Source organism: Podarcis pityusensis (genome assembly GCF_964106645.2).
Source record: "Podarcis pityusensis genome assembly, chromosome: 1".
Lineage (NCBI taxonomy): Eukaryota > Metazoa > Chordata > Lepidosauria > Squamata > Lacertidae > Podarcis > Podarcis pityusensis.
This window is the reverse complement of record NC_138028.1, coordinates 90,995,150-91,007,947: the sequence shown is the minus strand read 5'-3', so window position 1 is coordinate 91,007,947 and position 12,798 is coordinate 90,995,150. Positions and strand designations below refer to the sequence as shown.

The 12,798-nt window shown below is 39.1% G+C and overlaps 1 protein-coding gene across 2 annotated transcripts in view; it reads right to left on the bottom strand.

The window, feature by feature from the left end:
* PTPN4 (protein tyrosine phosphatase non-receptor type 4) overlaps positions 1-12,798 on the bottom strand; it is an 82,528-nt gene that overhangs the window by 27,994 nt on the left and 41,736 nt on the right. For both annotated transcript variants that reach the window (XM_081006460.1, XM_081006461.1), the window contains exons 6-13: positions 12,581-12,625; positions 11,893-11,945; positions 9,953-10,073; positions 9,335-9,422; positions 7,557-7,645; positions 4,332-4,395; positions 2,087-2,259; positions 710-778 (exon numbers count right to left, since the gene is read on the bottom strand). In XM_081006460.1, coding sequence (XP_080862586.1) covers positions 710-778; positions 2,087-2,259; positions 4,332-4,395; positions 7,557-7,645; positions 9,335-9,422; positions 9,953-10,073; positions 11,893-11,945; positions 12,581-12,625 — 702 coding nt within the window. The remainder of the gene's footprint in view (positions 1-709; positions 779-2,086; positions 2,260-4,331; positions 4,396-7,556; positions 7,646-9,334; positions 9,423-9,952; positions 10,074-11,892; positions 11,946-12,580; positions 12,626-12,798) is intronic.

Genomic DNA, 12,798 nt, shown 5'->3' with positions numbered 1-12,798 from the left:
TTATTTGCTCTCTACTACCCCTTCACTCTCTCAATACTCTGCCTTGGCCTGTTGTTGCTCCCTGTTGTAGCTGGACCAAAGACTCCAAAGTTATCCACTCTTGTTTCTAGTGAACTGAAAATCATGTTAGTTCTATGGAACTAATCATGGCCTGTCCTTCGGCTAGAACAATACTAGTGGCCACAGAGACATGAAATCCCCCTAGCACAAGACTAAATTTCCCATTCATCTGCTGTTCTCAAGGAGCTGACTCCACCAAACACAGAAAATAGGTTCAGATGTGTGTAGAGACATGTGTTTACAGTTCCACTGTATGATCCAGAAACCTAGCTGATCAGATTTTCAGACCAATCACTGTAACAGATTCAGTATAACGATGAACGCACAGACACCAAGGAAGGCCTATTACGACAAGCATAGCCTGTCTTCACACTTTATATATTCAAAGTATGCATAAAAAGGGAATTTGCATTAAGGGAATATGTATTATGATGATACAATATGAAAACATATTAATGTATTTCACTTTGGTACAGAATTAATTTGTAGTATGTTGCACCATACATTAAAATCTGCACAGTAATTTCTGCACAAAGCTATTGTAATTTGCTGATTTTGAGGGAAGACGAGAATTCAAAACAGGTAAAATAAGCTACTGTAACAATCCACAGACAATAGTAAAGGATGCAAATAACTTGAAACTGTTTACCTGGCAAATACCCTGTCCTTATTTGCCTTTTCTTTACCATACTGTACAGACTGGACTTCTGTTCTCCCGCTGAAATAAAATATTGAGATTGTCAAGAAAATAGTGGTGGAAGTGTGGGGAAAAATATTTTACCTAAATATGAGCACACCGGTGCATCCAAGTCCAACAGTAAAATTACTAGACTAACAGTGAATGCATGTTAGACCTGATGAAACCAGGGGCTTTCTATATTCTAGGATACTTTTACTAATTGCCAAGCAATTCTCACCTGAACTGACACTATTATCAGATACTGAAGGATACTACATTGGCCACAAAATTTCTCCAAGTCTTTAAAATGTCAAATAGTAATACACTGTAATCAGGGATTAACAACAGAGATTTTCTGTCTGGTGAATACATAAAGATAAGAAAAACTGTGCTTGATTAGGCCAAAGTTCCATCTAGTCCAGCATTCTGTTTTAACAGCAGCAATTAGTTGTACTAGTGCTTCCTGCTCTTGGGATTACCAGCAACTAATATTCAAAGGCAGAACACAGCCATCCTGGCTAGTTGTCATGAGCTTTGAGCTCATGCGGTCCGTCCCCCCATCACCTTGAGGCTTTTGCATCTGCTTCAGACTAATTACAACTTGTTACAACATCCAAACCCAGGAAAAAATTGCATTTAGTCTTAATGCAAACAAGCCAAATTCAAAGCAGAATTTTGGAAGCTGACTTGCTTTCACTAATCCTAGTAAGATTAGCCACGGTTTAGGGCTGAGATGTATTCTTATACTGTGGTTAATTTAAAATGGAGGTGGAAGCTTCTGCTCTCCTCTTCAATGCTGTGCCAAAGGAAAGCAGGGAACCTGCAAGAATAGCATTATAGAAGATGCTGTGGTTTTCTCTAGTCCTTTTCTTGTTTCTTCACAATCCTTGTGTTCCTTTATTTTATTTTCCTCGGTTTCACTTTTCTCTCACCAGGAAATTTGTTTGACTGTCCTTTATAAAAGGAAAGGTGTGCTATCTGGGACACTTTCTACATGTTCGCTTCAATCTGTATGGAGTTGGTGCATTTCTGTATCTGCCCCCAAATATTAATAGAACTTAGCATTTTAAGCCTTTAAAAAAATTATGGGAGGCAGGGATATACTTCAAACAACAGTTTTATAGTGAAAAACACACATTTCCAAAATAAAATTGGCACAGTGCAGTGTAAAGAAAGCTAACTTAACCAGACGCCTATGCAGGCTGTAGAGCAACATGAAAATCTGGAGTATTAAATGTTTAAAAATCAATAGGCACTTCATCTGATCTATCAGTAAGTTATTCTTTAACAAAATGCTGATATCCCTCCCTCTTTTTACATAAAACATATAATATGGCCCAAACTTACCAGTACCGGTACTTTGAACCCAAAGTAAAGTAGTGTGCAAAAAAGTTCTTCTGAGGGGGTAGTGGTCTGTCTAGCCGGAAAAAAGTGTGGTGTTCTACACAAGCTTTCCATAAATTTTTACACGCTCGATAATTCACCATGTTGAATCCTAGTAACGTTTCTCTAGATTCATGCTGGGACAAAAAGATTTAAATTTAATAAAATTAGCCTTGCATTCTGAAATGTAGTTGAGGCTACAGTTCTTATGAAATGTTCTCTTTCAAAAAACACATACAAATATTCCAGAAAAAAGGACCTTCCAGTTATCTAGGGAACACTGTAATTAGGGATCTATTCCTTCTCTCTCCTGGCTGTTAAATCAACTCCAAGTCATTAAAACAAAACAAAACAACTGACAATATTCTTAACCATGGTGGTTCTCAAACCCTCTGCCTTAAATAAAGCCTTTTCATATTGGTCTATTCGCTATAGAACACCTGCATGTCTGTCATAAAAATCCTGTGTTCTAGGACACATACTCAGTTCATATATGACACTGACCAAACCTATTGAATTTACCTTCTTCCTTAAATTACTCATTACAGGAGATCATCAGTAGTGCTAGGAAATCCACATTTAAGAGAAACGTGTCCACCATTGTTGATATTCCTTTGAACTTCAGAAAGGCTTCCAAATGAACAAAAGGGTTTCCCGCAAGTTTGACAAAAGGCCTAAAATATGCAACCAGGACATGCCATGTTCCTTCATTACCCCTTCTCTTTAAATCCTTGTGGACAATCCCCATCTTTGCCTTTCTTCTCTTGCAATTTCTTATACTCCACACTTTGTCTCAACTTTCCCTCCAAAAACCTGGATTGCATTCCTCTGTGTCCCATGCTCCACGTTCAAGAGTTCTCCCATCTATTCTGGCATTTTTCTATATAAAATTAGCTTGTTGTATTATCTGGGTAGTCACACAGTGTGTGCATCTTCTCCCTAACATTTCCATCCATCTGTATCTTGTGATTAACTTATGGCATGACAAAATGTGTAGAGTTGCAATGAGATTACGATGCTCTACACTACAGTTTTTCAATCTTTATAGCAGTCCTGCCAAACTTCGCTCCAGCCCTTTCACACTGACTCTGTGGTAAGTGGATTGCAAGGTAGAAAGCAGCAGCACAGTCTATGTTTCTTAAGGAATCAATACTCTCTGTGCTTCAATTTCACCCCCAGTGCTAAGGCAGGATTGGCTGATGCACACTAACCCAGAATATTCTACCTGCTCAGCTCCAGAAAAGTAAATAAAGCTGAATTTAGACATTGGCTAGTGCTCTTTGTGCTTGCTAACTCTCTTACATCATGCAGTTTATTCTTTCATGGTTGCACCTTATTTGCCAAAGGCAACCTGTTAAGCCACTCACTGAAGGGGTGGGAAGCTGTTTTACTTGACGGGCAGCTAAGAACCAGAGTTTTGCCTTTCTCATAGCACAGAATGATGGTAGGAACCTGTTTGTTATTGACATCTGAATCGCACTTGCAAATCGATGGAGGTGAGCAGACAAGCAAATCATAGCATTGCTGTCTTAATGCAGCCTTCAATCCCTGCTTCCTTTCCCCTTTCCCCACCAGATGCAGACACAGACAAAGGCACGTGAGGATCTGTACTCATGCAACCCTATATTAAGAACTTTTAAGAAAAAGAATTTGCACCTCCCATTTTCAGTCTGCAAAAGAAGAAGAAGAAGAGTTTGGATTTGATATCCCGCTTTATCACTACCCGAAGGAGTCTCAAAGCGGCTAACATTCTCCTTTCCCTTCCTCCCCCACAACAAACACTCTGTGAGGTGAGTGGGGCTGAGAGACTTCAGAGAAGTGTGACTGGCCCAAGGTCACACCTAGCAGCTGCTGCAATTTCTTATACTCCACACCTTGTAGTCTGTAGTCAGACTACAACTCTAACTTTAAAATATCTAATATACTATTTCATAAAATAGGGACCATTTATTTATTTTATTTTTTTTTAAATGATATTTATTGGAAAAAGAGTTTTTTTTAAAAAATTACACAAAAGAAAAAACAAGACAGAAAATAGGGACCATTTAAACTGTAGTATCTGCCACTAGATAATTCTATAATGAACAACACACTACTGAAGTAGTGTTATCATGTATGAAGCTCCAAAGACGTAACTTGCATGAAACCACCTCTGACAACAGTGAAGCACTTTGCAACTTCAGATAAAAATGTTAATATCAGTACTTACCAATTCTTTTCTAAGCTGAATAAAAAACTGCTTGCACTTAAAAGAAATTTTAACAATCTTCAACCTAAGTGAAATAAAAAATCAAAATGCTGTAATATTTCTTTAAAATGCACAAAAGGGATCTACCAAAAGGGATCTGGACAGGTTATGACAAACATATTTGTTGCCCAATGCCACTACGATCCATGGGAGAGGATAAATATCAGTTCTGCTTATTATGAAGTTCCCCAAAACAGCCACCAGAAAGGCAAAACAATCAGAAAGTGATATTCCTTGAACATTAATGATCCCAATATATGATTGCTACAATTGATGAAGTGAATGAAGTGGAGGGAGGTTCAAACTCACTAGAGCCTGGTTGGGGAGGAATGGGTAATTAATCTCAGCAAATGGCCAAAGGATATTTCCCTTATCCTTTGTAAAACATAGCAACCTTAGCTTATGAGTATCTGTTTCATAAAAATCGAATAAAATGCTGCAAAACTAGCGCCTGTCTGGCTTTTATCAGAATGAGGGTGATTTCAGCCATGCAAGCAAGAGTAATAATCTTTCTCCTCCTGCACAAGATTTGCATATGATAAGATCACATACAAGAATCCTCGAGTATCAGAATGCAACTTCTGGAAGAGGTTCAAGGAACTGATTAAGCACTGCCAGTACTGAAATTGTGATGCACCTGTAAGACAATTGGCACTTTCCACATACAGTTAGGAGAGTTGTCTGTAACCAAGATGACAATATTGGTTGTTACTGCTGCGACATTACTTTTAACATATTTATTGTGCTGCTGCTGTCAAGGAAGGATAAGATACTGATGAGCATGGATGATGAAAGTGGTGTGCCTGCAATCAAGCAGGCATGATTATAGAATCAAGTTGTTCAATTAAAGCAAGTCTCTGTGTAGTATGCATTCCTTATTTTAAGCACATTTGCTGTGCTATTAATGAATGACGACACATCAAAGTATCAAATTATTGTTGGGATCCAGAGTTGTTCTTACTACATGTGTGGCCAACAAGACAGCTTAGATAGCATCACACCTATCCAAATATTGACTCCCTTGTAAGATTGTATCACTTCCCAGGGACATCAAATAAAATAAGTAGGCCAAACCAATCCACCCTGAAGGACTGTTCTAACCTCCCAAGGAGAAGCTATATTCCCACACTGCTCTGTGAATAACCAAGTTATGAAAATATTTAGTATGATTTGTTTCAATCACAGAATCAGTTGGAAGCATTGGAACCACGCGGGACATCTTGTCCAAACCCTGCAATGCAGGAATCTTTTGTCCAACATGGAGCTCAAACCCACAACTCTGGGATTCAGAGTCTCAGGTTCTACTAATTGAGCTATCCTCCCACACTGCCTAGGGTTGCCATACATCTGGACATACCCAGAATACTGCTATGGAGTGAATGCATGTAATGGGGTGAATGCATGCAATGCATGTTGGCAGTGTTGTTTTGGGCAATTTTACTTAAAAAGAAGAAGAAAGAAAGCTCAACTACTTTTGCCCAACTCTAACACTGCCCTGAAATATTATCTGAAAGGTTAGGAGAAAATCTAAAGGACATGGGGGGGGGGAAGGAGGAGAGAGACACACACATTCTCTTATGCTTGCTGGAGATATCCCACAAAAATTCTAAGCTGAGGTGAAAATTGAAGCATGTATTACTTTGAAAGACATTTTTCTCTGGCTCCATCCTCTATTTGCTCTAGCTCCACTCACTGCCAGTAAGCAGCCCCCAATAATTACCCATGTGAGAATGTGGTCCTCAATAGAAAAAGGTTGCCCACCCCCATCCTAAATGCTGCTGCCTCTCTTTCCTTTCAAATCTTCCCCCCAAATTCCCCTTTTCTGTGAACCTTTGACTCAACAAACCCCTTAGGTCTTGAAAACCAACTTAAGTATGCACAACTGCTCTGACTGCATAGGTCTTCTCCTTATCAAATTCTAGATTGTAATCTCCTTGGTACCTGGGCTCTGCTTTTTGTCACACTGTAAAAGTATCAGTGCTGCTAAATAAACACTGTTCATGATAAACCTCACCCCATTCAAATGATTTCATCAGCAAAACATATGCAGTCTTAAATAGGATTCCATGCATGGGTGTAACTGTAACTTTGTATGCTAATGAGAACTTTAGACAAGTGCTTCCCAGCCTCTGTTGGTTGAGCAAGTAAGTTTCTGCAGGGAATACATGATACATGTTACTTTCCCCCTGTCTAACTAAAAAAAAAAAAAAGTTTGTCGCATGTAAGTAAGAAAGCACCATAAAATTAGATACATCACTGTGGCTCACACACAAAACATTCTCAGTCTAATATTCAAATGCCATAGTTAAAATCAATTAAAGAAGACAAAGTTTTGCAAGATTCAGGACTTTTGAAATAAGACTGCATGGTAAACAGTATTCTTTCACCTGTGAAAGTTGGCCTCTAGAGTGGCCTCTGGGATACATAAACCTAAGAATCAGACCCTGAGCATTTACTGGTTCCTAATTCTTTTCTGTTCAGTAGTTAGGAGCCTGTTGTTTTATTATATTTTTATGGAACTTTAATGTACTTAATCTTACATTGTGACTGTCTTGATGCCAGTGTGAAAGACGGTATGTAGATTTTCAAATTAATACATACAGATCCACCTCAGCAGATGTTATCTGGGTTTCCTCAACATCAGAGGTACATCAAGTGACTCTTGGACAGAGAGCTGCTGATTTCCACCATTCAGGAGTGAATTTTTTTGGGGGAGCAGCAGGAAGAAGTGGTGGAAAAGCCCTGCTACATGAACAGAACCCTGCCCACATCTCTTTGGACCCAAGTATTTAATACAGTCTTTTTACTGTCATCCCTACATCCTATACAGAATACACTGAATAATAAATTGGATGTGCACATGTCTTTTCTAGACAGTGCATGTACTGCTATACTGAATCGTAACTCTGGAAGTGTGATAAAGGATAATCCAAAATATTCTAGCTGAATAAAAATTAAGTGCACTAAATTTTCCATTACAATCATCACATTACAATTATACGGCAAACTTTGTAGGGATATTTTCAAAAGCTAATTGCCACACAAGAGACACCACTGGACATATCAAAGGCTACATTTTAGAGTGTCTAATTTAGAGTTGATGTACACTTAGCAATTTATGATGAAGTTATTCAGATTTAAGAAAGTGTGTGGCAAACAAAATGTTTCCCTTAAACACATCCTTACCATGGAAAGGTGTTAATTCGTACCCTGTTCTTATAAATTAGTATGCCTCCCGACATTACTCCAATCATAATTTCATTGTTACTTTGATCCTATAAAAAAAGAACAGGAAAAAAATGAATGCTTATGTGTCTTCTGTTCTCTCATATCGCTATCTTGCAGATCTTATTGCCCGAAAACATGCAAGATGAAGTTCTAGAATGTTTACAGGAAGGAAACATTGTTGCCTCAACAATCACTTCCTGTCTCTTTACTTTGCTTCACCTTGCATCCTGATCCTTCCATCAACATCCCTGAGGCCCTCCCACAATCCCTCCTCAGTACAGAAACTCTACTATACAACAGAGCAACAAAGGGAGAGACTAGACAGACTAGAGCAACGGCTAGAATGGATGAGAAATAATTGTTAATCAAAAGGGGACTCTTCAGTGTAGCAGACACCCATGCAAAGATTTCTCATGACCCTATTTCAGTACCCCAACCTTAATGAGCAATCTTATGCAACAAAGCAACTTGAATTAAGAACCTTAGCACTCTGTGGGTGGTTGAGGAACAAGAACTAATGACAACAGAGGTGTGGAGCCTCAGGGACAGAGAAAGAAAGGTTGAGTAAAATGAGACATGGGCTCTGCTGTGACAGGCTAGCTCCATGAGGCCTCCTCTCCCTTCAGCTGTCCTCTGCAGGCAGCCATTCCATCAGACTGCCTCAGTGGGAGAGACAGGAAGCGGAAGGCTCATTCCATTCACTCTGCTGAGGTCCAGCAACATCAGGCACCTTCTGCACCTGAATTGTGCCAGCTGGTTAGTATAGGAAGAACTGTTTAGAAACTAGTGCCTAAATTTTGCTTTTGCTTTTCTTCTTCCCTCCCTGTCCCTTTCCCCTATACAGTGGTACCTCGGGTTACATACGCTTCAGGTTACAGACTCCGCTAACCCAGAAATAGTACCTTGGGTTAAGAACTTTGCTTCAGGATGAGAACAGAAATCGTGCAGCAGCAGTGCAGCGGCAGCAGGAGGCCCCATTAGCTAAAGTGGTGCTTCAGGTTAAGAACAGTTTCAGGTTAAGTACAGACCTCCAGAACAAATTAAGTACTTAACCCGAGGTACCACTGTACAGATTGTACGCCCAGGGACTGACTAGTTTTGATTGTATGTAAGCAGCTCTGAACAGCAGGGTACAAAGCTTGAAATACATTTTTAAATTAAAAAAAAACTTAGAAGGGAAGGGGAAATGGGTCCAATTAATTAGGGCTAAGGTGGTTGGATGGTGCCTTGTACGCCACTTTCTGGCAGGTCTTGCAGCCAAGCTGGTGCCTTTTGTATTGCTCTGCTTTTCCTTTGCACCACATCAGCGAGGCCAAGAGTCTTGTCGTCTGGGGAGTCCAGGACCTCCATACACACTGCCCAGGCTTGCACCCCAGAGAGCTCACTTCAGTGCTGCTAACACAGCAAAAAGAACATGGAAGGCAGCATTTATGAGTTACTGGTCTCTGCAGCCATAGCAGGTGCTGTGATGCTCCAGTGGTTTGACTTCACCCCGGGAGCCACACCCCATTGTCACTCAAGACATACAGATACCACCACCATCAACAACATTAAATAGAGAACTATATATTATTTTCAAAGTAACGTTATGGAAATCAGATTTACTTTAATTTTGTTGAATATTATGATACATTTTAAAAATTAATTTCTAAGAAGAGAACTATTGACCATTCAGACAATGCTATGTTTTGTTTTGGGTTTATTTGCGTGATTAATACTAATCAACTGACGCTTACCCTTGCATAGTGCAATTCAACTCCATAGAGTTCTAAGGTCCGGGCTGTGCTGAGATAACTAAATTCTGCTTCAGCAGGAGACAGACCTCTGTAATGACAAAATAAGAACATAAAATAGCTTAGAATATATTTAAGGTAACTTGAGGGTTCTTATTTAAAAACTTTTTTTACTGGAGCCCAAAGAGCAAGAGGGAGTTACACCGGCTTTAGGGCAATTAGCAGTTTAACTGCCCCTGCTTCCTTGCCTGGTTTTTCTCTCGCTAAAGAGGAGCAGTCACACCACGCCTCCAAGCATATAGTTTTAATATTCAAAATACAATTATGATTGTAAAAGTGTATTTTCAGATGTATGTACTCTGAGAGCATGAATTCATTTTAAGTCTAAAACCTAAACAGTATTAGTGATCTTTCTCCACTAGTTCTCTCTGTATCAGTTACCTGATCTTAAATGAGTCATTTCTCCACAAAAGGATTGGATGAGACACACATGCAGTAACCTGGGGTTATAATGTAAGGAGCTACTTTTAATTTACACACACAGAAGCAGCTCAGGATAGATTAAACTGGTCATGCAGTTCTTCAGACTGCAACCTTATTTCTTCTTTCTTTTATGCTTACATATGCTGCTGATGTAGTTTGGACACTTCTTTTTCAAACTCTTGAGGCTGGCCGGGAATAAAGGAATAGTCTGAGAGGTAGCCTGGGAAGTTCTCTGAAAGGTTGTAGTCTCCCAGTTCAGCTGAAAGTTAAGAGAAACCATTTAGCAACAGCCCCATTTCAGCACCTTGCAATCCATGCAGTGTAAGAAAGGTAAAAATAATAATAATTAATCCACCAGCCTTTACTACATATTAAACAACTTCAGTCTAAAACTGTACAAAAGCACCTAATGTTGTTTGTATAAACTGAAAGCACTCTAGTTTCAAGATTAGAGAACTAAATAGTTCCACAAGATTGACTACAAGAAACATAACAACTAGGGGCTGCTGCCCCTGCTTGGTTTACTCTTCAACCCCACCTACCACCTCCTCTCACCAAAGCCACCTTCTCCCCAAAACCACACACATTCTTACTCCATACCACTACCCCCCTTATAGTTTGCCAAACCTCTCTACACCCATCTTCCCCTTAGACTGGGATGAAGAAGCTTTTCTGGCCCAAAGGCCAGATCTTTGGCCTGCCAGGGAAGATAAAAGTTGTCAGGTAGGCTCCTATTGGCGGTCACACAAACTGCAGTGTGATTACACATGTACCATTTTATTATATACGGATACTTTTGTTGATGCGATTTACTTCTGGAAAAGGAATTTTATTTTTGTACTGGTGATATATTTTTATGTGAAGCAATGCATTTTCTACAAAAACAAAAACAAAAATCAGGTTCTGTAACCTAGCAGTATGCTAGATTTTTCAGCTGTTTTTCCAAAAACCCTTGCAAACTCTTGCTAAACTGTGGAAACCGTTACCACTTTAATGGTTGTACAGAGGCACTCAGGGCTGACAAAATACAAAATCTTATCAAAAACTGTTCAGAAGCAACAATATGCATCACTTCTTTAAAAAAAGGGGGGGCAAAGGCACCCTAACCTTAAAATCCTATGGTCCCTGGGAGGGTTCCCCAGTAAGAAGTATGGGATCTCACTCTTGGATGGCAGAGAGAGAGGTGTAACCTTGGATGCCTCCTCCCTGTCACCACAGAAGCTTCCACAGTCTTTGCCCTGTTGACACTGGAGCTCCAACATGGGTAGGGTCAACAGGAAACACCTCAATCCCCCACCACACCCCCAAATCAGGGAGGATGCTATGTCATCTCTGGAGCTGGCATGGTTAATTTTGCTCCCAATGTTCATGAGAATAGGGAAATAGTTAAAGCAAGAAAAATAAAAAGGACAGAGGAGCAGAAATGCGCTGCTGTGCCTTTACCTACGCCCTGCCAGAGCAAGTCCAGCAGACTGCTAGATGTGATGGAATAACCACTTTGAGTACTCTTTCCCTCTCCCCTTTAGAACTGAAGCTTTAGAGGTTGTTAAATTCCCATCTTAGCAATAATAGTTCACAAAGCATGTCAATTTGATAGTAATAAGCTAACATAACCAAGAGAAAAATGTTTTTCAAGGTATATACATTTATCGTAACTCTGTTTAGGTGGGAAATCCACTCAATCTTTACATTAACAGCCACACATATTTTGATGACAAATGCCATGATAAACTCTGCCAATATCTTGTCATATGTTTTACATGTTAGGTATAAAGAACAGTTTCATATTTTCAATGTACATTTCAGAGGTAATATTATGGCTGCAATCCTATACTACCTTAGCTGGGAATAAGCCTCAATGAACTCAACAGGGCTTACTTCTAAGTAGATAGGCATAGAATTCTACTGTACATGGGTAAGATACAAACTGTTTTTATAAATTTATCGGCTTTACACAACACAGTCTATTCAAATATTTTTCCTGAAGGTTTAGTGTTTCTTAACACAAAAGAAAAGTAACAACATCAGGAAAATTAGAAGCATAATATAAGAACATATTTTTTTTATATTTTACTTACACTGAACAGCATAGGAAGCCAAGAGTGCAGCAGTATTATAAGGGCAGGGCAATCTATGTGGGAAAATAACCAACACACTTCAATACAGTAATATTTAGAGCCACTTAGTTTTACCCATGTATTTGAATTACATAACAAAAAAACACTGAAGCATCAAATAGACAAGATTTCCCTTTTAAAGCAGGCAAATATGTAATGACACAACTAAAAACACACCAGCTGTTATTTTTACATATTTGCTTTACAAAGGAAACCATGCTTCTAGATTAGTATCCAAAGAGAGTTAAACATCTGGATACCAACCTAGAGATATGCAATCACAAAAGCTTACATAAATGGCTGGCACTGTCAGCTTTGACTCCACTAATCACCTGTTTAAGATGGATGGGAGGCAGATCCAAATCTCATTTGGCATTGCATGCATAGTTCCTGATTCATTGATAAAATATTGCACGCACAACCCGTAACACTGCAACCATATCCATAACACCTTTTTCTATAGGCTTTATTATAGGATTGCCAATTACCATGGGATGCATGTGGGAAGTCAGCAGCCACATACATATTTTCATAACTTGATTGAGGCATTCGATCACACTATTTATCTCCACCCTCTCCCTGAATTACTAAATAATTTTGCATAACTGTCTGCAAGGGTTCCCAAGTCTTCATGGCAAGCAAATCTTACCTTCCAGTAAGAATGTCTTGTTTAATTTGCAAAAAATATTGGTACCTTAAAGAAAAAGTAAACACAGTACAACAGGTTGACAAAGTTACTATTGTTTTTTTAATTAACAAAATTAAGATCACCTTTTGACTTCAGCATCTGCATTTCACCATATACCATTATTTCAGGCTAGCAAGACACAGAAATTAAACTGAGTTCAAAGTCATATAAACATAAGA